This window comes from Xenopus tropicalis, chromosome 5 (genome assembly GCF_000004195.4).
Source record: "Xenopus tropicalis strain Nigerian chromosome 5, UCB_Xtro_10.0, whole genome shotgun sequence".
Lineage (NCBI taxonomy): Eukaryota > Metazoa > Chordata > Amphibia > Anura > Pipidae > Xenopus > Xenopus tropicalis.
Window position 1 is genome coordinate 44,638,802 of NC_030681.2, and position 18,715 is coordinate 44,657,516.

The window sequence follows — 18,715 nt, forward strand, 5'->3', positions numbered from 1 at the left end:
CATCAGCCCCCCCATCCCCCCCAGTGATCAGTGCATAGTTCCTGGCCTGCAAGCTGTCTATCTAGGGGAATGTAGTTGCAGAAGCCCAAGAAAATAATTACTTCTTCTCCTATCAAGCTGAGTGCTATTACAGGAAATGTAATTTACTAAGTAGAGCATTTAATTATGTAAACCTAAGAAGTAGCTTGTGATTGGAACACAGCTTCTGGCATTGCTGTGTGCATTTCCCTTAGATCGTTTATTGAGGGCTGAATGCTAGCTCCCTGGTGTGCTTTAACCCTATTACACACATGCACTGCAGTCACAAAGGAGCAGTTAGCCTCCATGCATCAGCTTCCCTCCGGCTAAGCACATTTGGTTTATTTCTGTTAAATCCTATTTGCATAAGGCATACAACGTATCAGCTGCCTGTGCAATCCATTTGTCCAAAACGTGGCCTTCTGGTACCTATGTTTATACAGGCCGTGCTACTAATGGAAGGAGACAGTAATCCCAACTGCCAAAAGGGTGTCACAATCGTCACATATTTTAATGACTTCTTCTTTTTTAAAACCTACAGTGTCAAAGAAAGCATGGCAGTGCTTAGTGGCTTGACTGCACATTATTGCCCCCCCCCCCAAAACCTTTGGAAAGATGAGCTTTTTTGCACACATATATTCACCCCGGGTATCAGTACTTTTGGACACTGAACAGCTGCTTGGTCTGATGTCTGCTGTTTCACTTCTGAGGTTTTTTTATGCTCTAGTATATGTAGATAATTTCAAGTATAATATTACAACATTGCGTAGAAGTTCCAGTTATGATCCACATAGGGAGGGTTAAGTGACAATGTCACGGCTTATTGCTACAGACAATGTAGGCATGCCCAGTGTGCATAATTTTGCTTTTCCACTCTGTTTCTGCCATTTATCCTTTATAATGTTCTTTTTTATGTGGCAACATTCAAACTCACAATTGTTTTATCATTATCATTAGCATGTTTATAAAGTGGCAACATGCTACATTCTACAGTGCAGTACAGTAAATGGGTGTGCATACAGATTACACACAAAAAATAACCAATAACCTCTACAAAAGGTAAAGAGCCAAAAGAGCTTACAATCTAGAAGGCACAGCTAGCAAATATCTTGACACAACAGTATGATAACAATACAACACTACAAAAAATAGATACAACAAAAACAATTGGAAGACCTCATTGCATATACACAAGGGAATTAAAACTAGGAATGGCAGCACCATCTAAAACTGTAAAACCAGAGCTATAGAAAAGAGTGGTTCATTAGGTTAATAGCCTATAACCTAAACCCCCCAAACATTCACTAACCACTGTTTTTTTACCTCTCACTCCGCACTTACTGTCACTTTACACACCTACATGAACACCATGCTAGTTACGCCTGCGCTGCGTAAATTGATGCTATATAAATAATAATAAATGAGACCTCAATTCTTTAGCTTTACGAAATCTTGAAACTTAGGCTGAGGGTACATGGTGCGCCATGGAGAAGGAATTTGGGGCCCGATCCCGACTTGGCTCCGCTCTCATTTAAATAAATAAAGTCTTTCATTTTAGGTACATTAGGTCATCTAAATACGTCTGTGTTAATTGTTATGGATCAACTGATATCCAAATGCCCCTAAGTAGACACAGTCTAGTGTATTATACAACTGAATAACTGGTATCCAAAAACTATTCACTGGGAAAGGTTAATTATGGAAAGAAAAACATTTCTTTCGTAATCCTATATTTATCTTTTAAACTTTACAAAAATGCAGACAACCTGATATTGAATGTAATGTCTCTGTTATTAAAATTACCGGTTTGCTGATTAATCATCTTGCACTTTGTGTAATTATAGTCATTACAGAGTGGGTAGGGGTTTGCAGACAGCCAGCATTTTTACTGACCTTGATTTCAGTTGTTACAGTAATTTATGATGCTGATACCATGAAAAAGGATCTACTGTATCAGTGTGTGAGCTGTGTATTTCTGCTACCTAGTTGCTTGATTACATATCTTTTCCACCTCCCCTCAATTTAATTTCATTTAATTCTGCTGCCAGGGTCATCTCACAGGATCAAATGTTAAAAAGGATTGGCTTGTCTACGAATGGTTGCCATGATTAAAAGGACTGTATACATCTAAAACACCTTAGTTAAAAACTACACTACACAATAAATACGACTTATGTTGAAATTACATTCTGCCAACTGTTTTAATTAAAACAATTCAGACCTCCTTATCTACCTTTAAACAAACAAATCTCTCACTTTTCTGAGCTGTAGCCTTTGAGCAGCCCATTATGAGGGACTTCTCAATGGATGGGTATTTCATTTAAGTCTACTGTACAGCGCTGCGTACATAAGTAGCGCTTTATTAATAAAGATATATATACATACATACATACAAGTATGTTCAGTCCTATTCACTGAGCTCATATTTAAAAGGGGTGTATACTGTCGCTTTAAAACACATTTTTTTTCTATGTCTGTACGTATATAACTGTCAAAAACCATACTGTCAATGGTTCTTTATTAAATAAGTAAAGAACATTTCCTGATTAAAGCCCTTGCTTTACAAGGTGTGCATTAGTGAACAGTACTAGTTGTATGAAAACGTTGTATGACCAAGCCAACATTGGTTTACCAATCAGTCTGTTTACATGTGTACCCTCCTTAAATACATCTGGGAATACTTTGATTTGTTGTTGTAGGATCAGTGGACTGTAGTCTACTCTAATACAGATGGGGCTTCTGCTAATTGATGGAGAGGGTTAAAAACTAAATATATAGTTCATATCAGTATAGTAATATATAGTGAAAATCAGTATAAAATAGCTCTACATGTAAAAATTGCCATGCAAATATTTGAGCCCTCATCCCCACTCAGTCCTCATCCCAAGCTATTCCCATTATAGCCCTTCTTGATTCATTGAAAGTGTTTGAATAAAGCTATCATATTTTAGTGTAAAACCCAGATACATTTTTCCATATAGACTTACAGCTAAGTGCACCATGGCTACTAATCTCCAACCTGACAATGTCCAAGAAATGCTAGTCCTTCTCTCTCTTATATCCCAAGTAATGATTCCAGGTTGCTCACCAACCCCTTGGATGTTGCTCCCAGTGGCCTCAAAGCAGGTAGTTATTTGGTGACTTGGTGACAAGTTTTGGTTGAATAAAAACAAGATTTACTACCAAATAAAGCCCCTGTAAGATGATAGTGTGCATAGAGGCTCCCTAATAGCCAATCTTAGCCCTTATTTGGCACCTCCATGAATGTTTATGATGCTTGTGTTGCTCTCCAAGTCTTTCAACATTTGACTGTGGCTCTTGAGTAAGAAAGGCTGGGGACCCCTGGCTTATAACAAGGCATTCTCTTGTATTAAGGACAATGCAGAAGGGAAAATATGAGGATATTGTAGGCCCATAAATCTCTATTAAACACTTTTGTTTAATTGGCCAGAGCCATTGTATTTTCACCAAAATTAGTTTTGCAAAGAAACCATTATGTTATCATAACTATAAACGAAAGAAGATTAGATACAGCCAAGAGTATAAAGTTCTTCTATTTTTATGATCCCATGCTGAGGCGCCATTCATTATATCTATGTGTATTTTTAGCCTGGTCGAACGACAGATAAAATATGAAGTTTCAATGAATTTTCCTTCATTTTTTCACTCCATTTCCTGAATGTATCAATGGGATTTGTGTGTTCTAAAATAACATCGTTTCCTGGGCTTGTCAAAAGAAGGCGTATCCCCTGGCTTGTATCAATGAATAGGTTTAAATAGTAGACGTCCCGACAGCTAGATTCTGGGAGGAATTTTACCAGTCGCAAATATTTAAAATTATTTGGGAAGAATACTGTTTTAAAATGAAGTTGAAATTTCACACTTTTTTAGGTAGGCTCTTTTTTTTTATTCTTTCCTAATTGCTTTCTTCTGCCTCTTCTCATTTTCTACTCCTATAGCAGTCTATGATCTAGTAATTTTACCTTACACAATGAACTCTTTGTAAGTCCTTGCATGTTACTTCATATGTATCATTATGTCTCCAAAAATAATATTAAATAAAAATAGTATGCTCATTGTACACAATAATAGGCAAAACACTATAAATGAATAAATTAAACTGATTTGCTTTGTTTATTATTCATTTCTGCCAATGTATTTATAACATATATTGTAGAAAATCTGCTTTTACTGCTCACAGTAAGATATGGCTTAATCAATTTTTTGTCAGTTAAAATGATCTTACATTTCTGGGAGGTGTTTAGAATTTGATTGCTGCTGGCACTAGTCTATTGTTACATATGGGAAAGTTTAGCGAGTGACTAGTGAGAAGAGGTAATGTGAGTCTGTAGGTTCTCTCCTTGTCTGTGTGGGTTTCTGCCACTAGGTAATTTAGCTTTCTTCCATTCTGTAAAAATGTACAGGCATGGCACTCAACTCCTTATAAAACTACCCCTGAAAATCAGGGCTGGATTTGCAATCTTTGGATTCTGGAAAATGCTTTAAGATGCCACATAGGCAGTCACTGTTTAGTGGGCTGGCGGGGGATGTTTGGGCCTCTATGTATTTGAAATGCCAGTTGAATCCCAGGCCAGGCCTGCTAGAGAGTGTGCTGTATGAATGTGTTGTATGTAACTAGAGTGCAAGCTCCATTGGAGCAGGAATAGATGTAAACATTGAACAATCATTTCAAAATCACTGAGTATCATGTATGTGCTATATAATGGATGATAACACATTCCATAATATGAAGCTTTGCAATATCATTAGAAGAGAGCATCCTCCAGAAATGGTAGACAAATCATGTTAGAAGCTCTGTAATATATCTTTTAAGGGAAACATGCCATCAGGGCCAACTCCTACCCTTGAAGGAAAAATAAACATAAGATAAAATTAACCCTGGAAAAGATATATCTCCAATTTACATTTGAAACTTTATATGTTTAAATTCAGGGATTCAGTAAGACTTTATTGCCATATAAAACTTTGTAGCAGCCAGGTGGGTGGCAAGGATTTCTTGAAAGGCTTCTAACATACAGAATGAACTCCAAATGCTGTCACCAAAGGAAGGTTTGTCTTTTCCCCATCTTTCCCCTACTATGTTTATGTTAGGCTTATTCAGCTCCAGTAAATGACACAAGGCAAAACATTCTTCCTCTGAAATTGCTGGCACCATATGGTGAGAGGGGTATGCTCAGGGGACTGTATGTGTTTCATCTTATTCAGTACAGAAATGGTAAGGGACAATATATATCCTATTCCTGTGTAAGGTTACATTCTCTTTATTTTTCCAAAAATGTTCAAAAAAACAGATTGGCCATTTCTGGGGAGGGGTCCAATGGAAAGCAGGCACTTATTGATGTGGCTGCAGGCTAAGTAAATTCACAGTATTCTCAGCTACAATGTTGTTGCCTTTAACAGAGAAGGAAGTTTGTTTTATGGCCCCAGCCTTCAAAAGGCCACTGTACCCTATTTCTAAGTAGGCTTTGCATTTACTTTGCTTTCAAGATTTTTCATTATACATGTTGGCACAGGTTGTTCTGCATTATAAACCATATTTATACCAGCAATATGTAATATAAAATGCAATGTAATACAATATGGAATGGAACAGATCGTCCACAGAGTAGCTCATATAAGTTCTAGGGGTTTTAGGTCTGTACCATACCTTTGTTTCTAGCAAATAACCTTTTTGCTAAAGCACCCACCCCACAAGGATAAGGAGAGTCTAAAGTATCTCATACCTTCTACTGCCAATATATGTTTTAGGGCATGGCATTGGACCTATAACCAGATAAAGAGATAGCAACAAACATATTCTTCAGAAAGGGTGTACAATATCACAATTCAGATTTATCAGTTTCAATGAAATTTACTGTGGACCCAAATTACTATGGAACCCAAATATAGACAGTCGGCACAGTTTTAAATGGCTGAAGTTTTTTTTTTTAATATAACCCACTTTATGTGACACCTTCAGTGCCATAAAACATTTGGAGCATTATTAATAAATGTCCAATTTTATAAGGTCACTGCTTGAGTAATGTTTTACCCAACCGCTTATGTTTGCTAGCAGCACTATTTATATATAAATGTCGGACTCACTGCCTCCACTGAATTTTTTATAGAGAGTTAAGTGATATGAGTGCTTCTTATGTCTCCACACTGGTACACTGTTTGTCACGCCATGTATTCTATTTTGTTGTAGGAAATGTACTACCAACAATAATATTTTTGTTATACTTTATATACCGCCAATACTTGACTTACCACTGCTTAACAGAGTGTTTAGTCTTTTAATCAGCCCTGTCCCAGTGAACCTTATTATACCAGTCACACATATGTGGGTCAGATCCACCAGAAGTTAATTAACCTATCAGTGAGTTTTTGGACTGCAGGATTAGAAAGGAGCAAACTCTTGCATGGTCAGAATCAACCCCAAAATCCCGCTACTGCAAGACATCAATGCTAACCTTTGCAGATATACAGAAATAGTGTGTTGTATTTCTGCCTTTGCATGTACATCATTTGCTCTGGCCTATAATGGTTTTGCATAAAAGTGGCCATTATGTTATATAGTTTTAAAGCTAGTGAGTTGCCCCTCTCATCATCCCAGCTTATCTGCAAGGTGTCACACAACAATAAATGATTAGTGACATGTGTCTATCTCTGCAATTATAATGGCTGGAGAAGCTTCTGGCGCTAATTTGCTCTGTTGGAACCTAAGCACTCTTCCAAATAACATTACCAGCCTCCTCTATTAAGGGATTGATTCAGTATAAGCAAGCTTTCAAAAACATTAGTTTAAAGTATTATCTCTTTCTAAGCCCTTCATATTGTTCAGCACATTCCATGGGTATATAAAGAGGAATTGTGGCTATTATCAGAACTCTACTTACAGGTTTTTTTTATCCATAACAAATGTATTCCTCAACAAGGATCATATTTACAATTTGCCTAGGTCAAAATCTTTAGGGGGAGGCCCTTGGATGCCTATATAATAAACAAAAAAGCACAAGCTAGAAAAATTCCCCAGCCTGCTGCTGGCTACTTGTGGCTAATTCCAACAGGGGGTTGAGGGGGTGCGATCGGTGCCTCTACAGGACAACAGAATCTGCCAATGGGCCAATTGCAGAGAAAAGGGGGGGCTGGTGCTTATTACTTGGGAAGTAACTATGAGGAGGCAATGCACCTCTCATGTAATTTTCTGATCTTATAATTACACTGTATTATCAAAACAACACAGGCAAATTTTGTTAATATGCAGTTTATATGCAGTTCATCTTCACTTTGTTGCTATAGCAGACTTAATTCTTCTGGAAAGGCTTTCCAAAAGATTTTGGAACATTTTTCATGGGATTGTATTTCATTTAGCCACAGCAGCATGATTAAGGTTGGGCACTGATGTCTGCCCATCACAGTTGCTTCCAGTTCAGTTATCTATTGCTAATTTGGTTTATGAGCAGTGCTCTGGGCAAACCATTGCTTCCATTTCCCTCTCAGGAAACTCATTCTGTATGAACCTCACTATGTGCATGGGAGGCCATTATTGTGCTGTAACAGGGAAAGGGCTTCCCTCAAACTGTTGCCACAATTTAGAAGCATTACATTTTTTATCATTGTATTTGTCCAGCCATGAAAAAACAGCCCCAGACCATTATTTAGATTGGGTTTCAAAAGAGGCCCTGGCATTTTAAGTACAGAAAGGCCCAAAGAGCTCCCACAGGGCCAATAAAAAGTGACTGTCTATGGCATCTAACAGCAGCCCCTCTGGTATTTGCCAGAATCCACAGATTGCCAGTCTGGGCCTGTCACCCACCACACCTTAGGACATAGTTCTCCACCAAACCCAAACTTGCCCATCAGACTTGATGCAATTCATCACTCCTCAGAACATGTTTCCATTTCAGACTCCAATGAGGGTGACTTTTAGGGCACTTGCACAAAGAGCAATTTACAGCATTTCCCTGTACATGATTTTAAGCTTGCTGAGTAGTCAGCAGAATACTCCAGATTGTCTCTTCATTCAAATTAAAACTGCTTAAACCCATATGGTGCACTTGAGGTTTTTATGGCTCGGAAATGAGGCAGAGAGTGTTTTCAAGCAATGATGGCTGGGATGACCTGGGAGTGCATTGTTTGGGTCCAGGCAATTTAACTGAATGTAGTGGAAACTGGGAAAGCAGTGAAGGAGGACAGAAAACCTAAGAAGACAATAGCTTATAAATGGGTAAGGTCTATAATCAAGAATACTTGGGATCTTGTCTCATACTGTTTTATTGTAGCAGTAAAAAAGAACATTCGTAAAAAAAATTAAGGATTGCTTGTTTAAATAGGACTCAATGGGAAATGGCAATGCTGTATTTTTAGAGCTTTTCCAGGTTTCCACGTAGTTGATCCCATACCTATACCTGGAAGCAGGTAAAGATTTTTTGATATTTCACAAAGATGTTTCTTTCATTGCAGCTGTCTTGGCAGTCTGAAAATTAAAATAATTTAGATTTAATAAATGCTTTGCAAACCCATGCCATGCTTTGCCAGTTATTGGTTAGATGGGGGCTGCAGATAATCTTTGTTTAGACGATTCTCAGGAAAATGATTTTGCTGGGAGGCAATTCTTTTGCAGTGAGACACTTTTGAGAACAGCTCTTTTCCGGGAAAACAATTCTGAAACAATTTCTTAAAGGGGTAGTTCACCTTCTTTTTTAGTATGTTATTGAATGGTTAAATCTTAGCAACTTTTAAATTGGTTTTAATTTTTATAGTTTTTTAGATATTTGCTTTCCTCTTCCAACTCTTTCCAGCCAAAAAAACATTTGTCAGGCTACAATTTTAGTGTTTTTGTTACTTTTATTACTTGGCTTTCTATTGGGGCCCTTTTCTATTCATATTCCAGTTTCTCATTCAAACCACTGACAGGTTTCTAGGGTATTTTGGCAAATAGCAACCAGATAGCTGTTAAAATTTCAAACTGGAGAGCTGCCGAACAAAAAGCTAAATAGGCCAATTGCAAATTGTCTCAGAATAGCACTCTCTACAACATACTAAAAGTTAATTTAATTTAGAAAATGGGGCTCCACTTGACAAGGACTGATGTGAATGATGTATAATCGCTGTGGAATATGTCAGCACTATATATATATATATATATATATATATATATATATATATATATATATATATATATATAATGACTAATAAATATAATACCAAACTTCATACTAGTATTAATTCTTAAAAGCTGGTTAATTGTATCATAAATTAATTCATATTTGGCATCAAAAAGGAAGTTACATTATCCAGTGTTAGATATATTTTGACGTTCAGACACCACTGGCTAGCACTATTGTTGTTTTGAGAGTAACAGCTATACTGCTCTTCCAGTCATCTGCTTTGTAATGCCAAATGGCGACTGGCAGATCATATTCCCTGTGATAACAGTTGTTGCATGTTGCAGAAAGCAGATTCCGGAGCAACCATGGTAGTTGCTTGCATAGGTGAGCCTATGGACCAGGATGGCCAACATGCAACCCGCCGGCTGTTGCTGAGTTACAAGCCCTCATTGTCAGTATGATGGGATCTTTAGATCTAATACAAATGGCAGGCTGCTCAATAAATTGCATTTTATTTATACAGCTGCAGCATTGTGTCAAAAAAGGTGTCCATGCAAGGGCCATATGTAGGGGCACATTTACTAATCCACGAACGTCCGAAAAGCGTCCGAATGCATTTTTTTCGTAATGATCGGTATTTTGCGATTTTTTCGGAAATTGTTGCGACTTTTTCGTAGCCGTTACGACTTTTTCGCAAAATGTCACAACTTTTTTGTAGCGTTACGACTTGCGCGAATTGTCACTACTTTTTCGTAGCCTTCGCGCTGAGTACGAACGTTTCGGATTCATTCAAGCTTCAGTATGGTGACTTTTCTTGGGCCAGGTTGGAGCTGCAGAGTGCCATTGAGTCCTATGGGAGGCTTCCAAAATCATGCTAAGTCTGAAAGTTTTGCCCGCAGTTTATGAACGCTCAATACGAAAAAGTCGCGACAAGATACGAGCAAATCGTAACGGCTACGAAAAAGTCGCGACAATTCGCGCAATTCGTAATGGTTACGAAAAAGTCGCGACAATTTATGAAAAAGTCGTAACGGCTACGAAAAAATCGCAAAAAATACGAAAAAGTCGCAAAATGTTCGTTTTCCAATCAGAATTTTTCCCATTCGGATTCGTGGGTTATTAAATCAGCCCCTTAGTGTTACCCAAATGACAGATCTGCGGGTTGAACCACCAAATGTAATTTGATGTAATTTGTCCCTCCACACAAATGGTGATATAGCATTATTTTTTTCATACTTGTTGATAGTCAACAGGACCTGATAGAACGTACTCACATTCCTATTCACAAATTTTAACTTAGAACTGACTACCTGCAATCCAGTGCTATACAAAATAAGGGAGCACTCACCGGCTTAGTCCCGTATTAGCAGTGACCCGTGCATACACATCAAAAAACGCCCCGATCAAGGCGTGGTCAATTGCAGAAAAATAGTGGTTGTTACATGGAGCACACAGGACTGCTTTATCAATAAAAATATCCTTTATTTTTAACTTCCATTAAAAACATGTAAAGAAACCACCCCCCAGCTTAACGCGTTTCATGGCTCATGCCACTTCATCAGAAGCTACTTCTGATGAAGTGGCATGAGCCATGAAACGCATTAAGCTGGGGGGTGGTTTCTTTACATGTTTTTAATGGAAGTTAAAAATAAAGGATATTTTTATTGATAAAGCAGTCCTGCGTGCTCCATCTAACAACCACTATTTTTCTACCTGCAATCCAGTGCCATACATGCCAGGTTAAAATCTGTGAACCAGGCCAGTTGCCATAGACTCCTCTTGGGGCAAACAGCTTCACAGAAATACAGCTTACTAATGTGGAAATTGAAGTAGGCGATCCAATAAAGCATTGCAAGGTTCATAGGACAAACATTAAAGGGGAGGTTAAACTAGAGTTAGAGTTAGAATTTAGTATAGTATCTTATATATAGACCTATTTTAAGCAACTTCAGTTGATTTTTATTATTTATTTGCATTATGAGTCTTCCCCTTCTGGCTCTTTCCAGCATGCAGCTAAAATGGTGTATGGCAATAAGCCTGGCAAACGAAAAACAAATTGACTGTAACACTTCAGTTTAATTTAATTTGTATTGCATAAACTTCTTTTTATGCCTTTCACTATTTATCCCCCTTTTTGATTTTAAAGCTGCTCCCTGGTTGCTAGGTTAAGCCCTAGCAACAAGATAGCAGTTGAAATTCCAAGCGTGAGAGCTCAAGAACAAAAATGAAATATTAAAAAAATAGAAATTAAAAAATGAAGACCATCTGCAGATGATAACATTATTCTACTGTCTGCGACATACTTAAAGTTAATTAACAGGTGAAAAATCTCTTTCATAGAGAATTTGTCTTTTAGTATGTAACTTGTCAGACTTAATTTAAAATATATTTTCTTTCCTGTTATGCCTCTTTTCAGCTGCAATTAAAAATGCTATCTTGTTTGTGTGGTGCAGTGGCCTTGGCACATACAATATTAATTCTCTATGAGGCTACATTCTTTGTGTTGTCACATTGTGTTGCTTATCTTCTTATAGAAAGGCCTTTTCCTATTTATCTGATTTTTAAACCACTGGCTGGTTCCACAAAGGCACAAACACACACACACACACACACACACACACTCATCCCTCACTCACTTTTCCCCTAAGGGCAATGCTACTTCAGGATAATTTTCAGCCCAAGTGTTTAATAGCTGCAAAGGTGGTTGACAAAACCCCAAGAATTGATCCTCTTTAATTTCAATGGCAATTGCTCTCGTGGGTTGGATAAACGTTAATTTGAAATAGTCAGAATTTTAAGGGCTCTTAAAGGAGAAAGAAAGGTAAAAATTAAGTAAGCTTTATCAGAAAGGTCTATGTAAATCCAGCCATAAGCACTCACAGAAATGCTGCACTGACTTCTCTGTCAAAAGATTTGTTGTGTCATGTAATTCATGTGCCAGAGACATGCAGCTCTCTGCTCTCTCCCCTCTCCTGCTCCCCCCTCCCTCAAGAATAATAATAACTCATTCCCCCCCCTTAGGAATGTAGATCTGAGCCAATCAGCAGGAAGCTGACTCATTGGGGCACATTCATGAAAACGCGAGTTCGAATCCCGAATGGGACAAATTTGCATTGGATACGAGAATTTCTGAAGATCGCAAATATCACAAAAATGCTTACAAAAAAATCGTATTAGTCATGGTAATATCGTATTGACGATCCGAAATACACTAAATTTTTGTACCGAACGATTGTAAACAGCGGGAAAACCTTTCCGATTTTTTCGCACAAGCGTACGAAAAAGTTGCGCAAGACACAAAAAATGCAGCGAAAATACGCTCGGATCGTTCCAATGAACGCTCCGAGCGTTCGTGTCTTAATAAATCTGCCCCCTAGTCTAACTAACTGAGCATGTACACATGGTCTCGGTGCAGGAGTTGAGGCATTATGGGAACTTTCTATACACAGCTCAGCATTTTTTTTCCTATGAGGCTTCTGATCATCTGAACAGGGGAAATATGGGGAGACTTAAGGGCACCATTGAGAGAACTGAAGGTATGCCTGCAGCTTGAGATTAACTCTTAATTAGCCTTTCATTCTCCTTTTTGCATTTTTATAAGCATATCGTTATATAACGTTATATAACGTTTTTCTCAGTTCCAAGAACAACCCTCTGTTATCAGCTTCTGAACATGCATCAAGTGCAATAAAATGCAGCATGTGGCATCTAAAAAAATGCAAATGAAATATCAAGCAGTGGCAAGCCCAACAGGCTGGGTGCACTAAGCAACCCGACTGGACTGGCTACTTCACCCCACCTTGTGCAAGTGCAAAGCCAATAACTAGTGTGCACACTCACTACTGAAGGGGTGGGGGGAGGTTAACAATAAGCAGGTGATGGGGGACAAGGGCCTGGACTAGGGGTAGGCAACAAAAGGGGTATAGTGCTAAGCACATGCCTCTTCTGCCTACCCCTAATTCCGGCCCTGCGCACAAATGCACATGCTGGTCCACTGAAATCAATAAGGAACTATTATATATGTTCCTTCACCCACCTGTGGATGTACCCTATCAATAGCCCTGTATTTTGGTCCAGTGGTGCCCCAGCCCCCAGACCTCTGTGCATCATTGGCAAGTGCACAGTGACATCAGAAAAGTGACATCATGATGAATGACCGTGCACATGACTTCCAGCCACTGCTCTGAAAAAGTCACCCCTACCCCTCACTTTTTTCACCGGATTTAATGCTAAAGTATCCAACCGCAGTGGTGGAATTTTTTTTTTCTTTAGGAAAAGCTGTCTCCTTAAGGGCTGTGACAGAAGGGGAGATTAGTCGCCGCGTGACAAATCTTCCCGGAAAGCCATCCCACTGGCTAGAATGTAAATTGCCGGTGGGATGGCATACGCGGCGCCGAAATTGCAGAAGTTTCCTCTCAAGGCAGCTTCCGCTACATCACAGTGCCGCGTATGACATCCCACCGGCGATTTACATTCTCGCCGGTGGGATGGCATTTCGGGGAAATTAGTCGCCCGCGACAAGAGAGATTTGTCGCGCAGCAACTAATCTCCCCGTCTGTCACAGCCCTAAAATGTAAATTACTAGGGTGCCAGTATTACATAAAAAAGGAAGCTAACCGAAATGAAGCCTCCTAGCATCTCCCTGTGCCGAGGCAAATGCTAAATATACACAAATAAAAGCAAAAAGGGGTGCACATAGCAACAGCAATTGTACTGGATTTACTAATTATGTCTGCAGAAATCATATAAATTATCATACCAATAAGAAAAAAGAGAGATGAAGTTGGGCTAGTAAGGATGTCTCCCTGACATCCTGAGGTTTTGTACGATATTCGGTGCGTGTATATACCATACACGCACCGAATATCGTACAAAACCTCGGGATGTTGGCGAGTCGACCGATATCGCAGGATGCTGCTGATATCGGGCGACTCGTCGATCGGACCAGTTTGAAAATTTTGATCGGGCGCCATAGAAGGCGCCTGACCAAAATCTCCCTTCAGCGCTGAATCGGCAGAAGGAGGTAGAAATCCTATTGTTTCTACCTCCTTACCTGCTGATTCAGCCCTGAATGGTGCGACCGACGGTCGCACGAAACATTGTCAGATCGACACGTGTATGGCCAGCTTGAGAAGTTGCAATGGATTTTACACACTTTACCACTTTCCTGCTGCTCTGTTTGTATGGTAGTTGTCTCTATGGCCTACAGCTGTAATTAAACCCTCCAGTATACAACCTGATTGCTTCCCTGGACAGTTGTTAAAAGGAAGAGCTAATTACTTTTACTGCCGCTTACAGTATGTTAATTCCACCATCAAGCAAACCCATTTAATTCACGGGGAGATAAAAATTGCTTAGCAATCAGCATTATACTGATCACTAAATTGCCCTCTTCCAGGGCAGAACAGAATACATTAGAAGGAATTAAAGTGTTTTCTTTTTAACATATTGTAGGGTGAGAAGAATAGTGGGAGAACAATCAAGTGGACCCTTCCCCTTTAAACATGTGTCTCTTTGTAGTGCAATAATGGTAGCTAAGGGTTTCCACAGAGATGGAGGTTTGAAAAGTGAGCATGCCGGCTAATAGCTGTGGTCACAGGCTGGACTCCAGGACATAATGCCATAGCATAGGCCTCAGAGAGTTCCACTGTGCTACAGATCTCACTGCTGAATGCGCAGCTTTGTTCCTTTCTGAAAGGAGCTTGGGGTAGCTGTAAATATGTCTGGGCAGGGTGAGAGAAGCTGATTTGGAGCTGGCAGCCTTCCTTACTGGGGACTGTACTGCTGGTGGGAGGGCTAGTAAGGCTGCAGGGGGAGGGGAGGCAGGGCTATTCACTTTTACACTCTCAAACAGGTTGCCTATCCTCTTAGCACTCTGATGGCTGGAACTTGCCTTGTGCACTGCTGGAGCCCGTTCAACCCTGAGCCTTCTATTCTCCCTGGCTAAAGCTTCCTCAGGAACCTGGATCTATTTGCCTTTTTTTTATATATATATATGCCAAATGATTAATCATTTTTCAATGAGCTGTTAAAGGGCAAGTGGCCTTTTTTTGATTGTCATGCACAGAAAAGGAATTAGCAATACAGTTTGTGCATTTGCAAAGGGACACTCTATAGTTTGGTGTGGGGGACTGCTGTACTTCTAGGAAACAATGCCTACTGGTAAGTAGAACTCAATTTATGTTTAACGCTCTGTTTTTGGACTGTCCAGTTCTCTTTAGTCTGTGTATTAATCTAAATTGCCATTTTGCTATGTTGCACTTATTACAAGTGGGAAGCTCTTAAATGTTGTGGATATTAAAACAATGCACTGTTTGAAAAGATATGCTGCAACATGGCATTCAGAGTGTTAATCCCAACAGCCGTCAGCTTGTGTGCCCTATGCAAAATCCATCTCATACCAAAAAAGTTAACCAAGTATATAGCATTGGTGCCAGGCATTAGTTATATGTAATGCATGCATTGGTGGCAATGGGTGAATAAGCTCGTCCTGCAGTTTTATTCATTACAGACCCACACATGTGCACTTGGGGATTTGCATATCTATAAACTCCAGATTGTGCACTGCAGATTGCTATTGTTCAAACGCACACACACACCAAAATCTTGGAGCCAAAGTATCTCCCAAGCACAAGGGGATTAACAATAGCACAGCTGTTCCTCCTTGTCCCGGCTGCAGAGCTCAGCACTGGCTCAGATAAGGGCTTATTAATGGTGCTGCAGCTGGTACATTAGATTGTCAGCATCTTTCTATTCTCATAGTGGCAGCGGCGTATTCTGCAGTTTAGCACAAACTATTACAGCGGGTTAACTGTCTCCTTGCATTTTTCACTGGGCTGTTTCTTTTGCCTGTTAATTGGGCTTAACTGTTTCCTAGTAAAATATAATGGAGCTCAGGGTGAAAAAGCACACGTGGAACAAGTCCGACAATCCTCTCACACAATTCCTATTCGGCTTGTTTGTTTTTTGCTTGCTATTCCTACAGGTTCTGTTGCTGATGGGTTCCCACGCTTTTGCATGTAACAGTATGCTGACAATTGCTCGGCTGACACCGTTTCCCTTCACATTTATAGATCTGTACAAATAAGCTACCATGTTTTTCATCCCTTTAATTGCTTTATAGCTTTTTTCCACCTATGTGAGGCATTCCCTATGCAGTAGATGTGCTGCTTTAAATATGTTTAGCAGTGTCAAAAAGAACACATTTTCATTTGTTTACTATAACCTCCAGCTCTGGTGCCTGTTGGCTTTGGTCTGTGCTTTCAGCTGCAAACGGGAAATATCCTGAAATCGGGCCCATTATTTTCCTGGTGGTCCTGTGCTTTGAAGTGTTATCTAGATCTTCCAAACTTAGTTTAATAGCTGTGCAATATGACGTATACAGTACTGCCGATACTTATCTTTGCAGCTGAACACTGTACTATTCATACAGTGCCTAACTAGTTACCTGATCTGCAGGCTGCACAGCTCTAAAATTGCCTGGCTAATAGCATTGATATTCTATATACAGCATTTACTGTTGCTCTATATATCATCACATTCACAAAGTTAAAATGCGTGGCAATGATTAGCTAGGTATTTTTGCATTCGTTTTTATAATGATTTTATATATTTAACAGAGGGGCAGCAAACTACAGTCTTTTATTTGTTATTGGACTAAAGGACTGTGAAGGGATGCTGGGATTTTAGTGTTCTGACACTTGCTTCTTTATTTATACACTGGATTAGCCATTAAGTGGACAGTCCCTGCATTTGCCTACTGGTGCCACTGGTACCAGTCTGCAGAGAGCATGAATGCAAGTCCACCACCCCCCCCCATGCCCACTCTCCTTCCACTACTGGGGTCCTGGGTTTGAACCTGTACATTATCTGCAAGGAGTTTGTATAATCTTTCTGCATGTGCAGGGGTTTCCTCCAGGTATTCTGGTTCCTCCTACGCTCCAAACAAATATATGCAGGTACATGATGTAATTGACCCTTGATTGTGTGTGTTGTCTGTTGTGTGAATGTAATAGGGACCTTTATCTGTAAGTTGCAATTGGGCAGGGACTGATGTGAATAATCTCTGTAAAGTTCAGCATACACTTGTCAGCAATATATTGATAAAGGATGATAAATTAAAAAAAAAATTATCCCCGCTAATAATTACCATTAGTTAAAGATCATTTATATGTGCAGTAACCACATCATAAATAACAGCAACATCAGCTACCATACCTACCTCGTTGTCAGCCGTAGAAATTCCTCATTAAAGTACAGGCTGTCGTTATAGTTAATATGGCTCTAAAAAAGATTTGGTTCATAGCTGGGGAGGCATTGAAGAGAGGGCAGGAATGTGAGCCTAGTTCCTTTCATCCTCTGGGTTTTTATGAGTCACTGCTATTGCTACCCACTGGTTTTGTTATGGTGGGTTGTTTTTATTGAACATTGGCTGCAGGGGCCACAGCCAGCAGTAGAACTGTCAGTGATAAACATCATTTACTACACTGGCATGGCAAATAGGATAGCATAACTGCTTTGTATTTTGGATAGAAAATGTGGATTTTAAAAAAAAATACATTTAAGGGTTTATTCGATGAAGATTAAGTTTGGCAGATTTAACTAAAGTTAGATAACTGCATTTATTACATATCTACCTTCATCCTATCATAGGTTCTCAATGAAACATAGCACATCAGTTGCCCTTAAGGGTGGCAGGGGTGGTTATACCCAAGACCGTATGAGATGTCCATGAGATCAAGAAACTCTATTTAATAGACTCACTGGCAATACCTAGCCCACAGCCTGTTGCTTATCTTTTGATGCACAAAGTCTGTAGGTGATGATGGTTTTCATTATTGTGAGTGACGTGCTATGCTGCTACAGGATTCCCCAGCTAATGCCTCAGCTGACATATGATCATAATTGGGGGACCCTGCAGGGCACTTTGAGACTGGTCACTCTATTGTCAACATAAAACATAGTAAAAACTGAATTGGGTATTAGCAGTCTTTTGTAGTACAAGCAAAGCTGTCCTTTATAGAAGTGTAGGCAATAAACGTGTTGGAATGCTCATTTTGTTGATGCAGTAATTATATTCTTTATAATAAGACATGACATAGTACTCTTAGACAATGTAATGGGTCACTTTCACAAGAGCCATTAAACCACTACAAACCTCCTAGACATTTCTGAAGTTCAAAGGAAAGATCTCTCGCTCAATTCCTAGTTAAGCACAAATTTTATGGTTCTTGGCTCTGTTTCTCCTATAAAGAGAAATTGTTCTAAACAGGTGTCTTTGAGACAGACGTTATGAAAGGTTTGGTTCAGCATCAAATTAGCCTAACAATTAGAACACAATTCAAACCTGTCTCTGACTGAAATGTCAGTTTCTGCTGAAGGCCAGAAGAACAGCTGCCATGTGTTAGGCTAAAAAACACTGACACTTGATGACAAGTGATATATTAGATGGTTTCACACGCCAATCAAGTACGGCAAAATAACCTGGTAGAACTAGTTGACCAGATGATGGGGACATTCACCTGGTTGCTCTACACAGCCACATCTCCTTTTCCCTCCCTGCAGTTGGCCACAGTAGCAAACAG

General features: G+C 39.4%; 1 protein-coding gene across 4 annotated transcripts in view; it reads left to right on the plus strand.

Annotated features, from left to right (window-relative positions):
- Nucleotides 1-18,715, plus strand: part of plekhg1 (pleckstrin homology and RhoGEF domain containing G1) — a 127,189-nt gene that overhangs the window by 52,454 nt on the left and 56,020 nt on the right. Inside the window, exon 1 of one of the 4 annotated variants that reach the window (XM_012963786.3) lies at nucleotides 14,634-15,293. The exons of the other annotated variants lie outside the window; for them this stretch is intronic. Within the exon in view, the coding sequence (XP_012819240.1) occupies nucleotides 15,284-15,293 (10 nt within the window). The 5' untranslated portion in view covers nucleotides 14,634-15,283. Of the gene's footprint in view, nucleotides 1-14,633; nucleotides 15,294-18,715 lie in introns of those variants that run through there. 4 annotated transcript variants of the gene reach the window in all.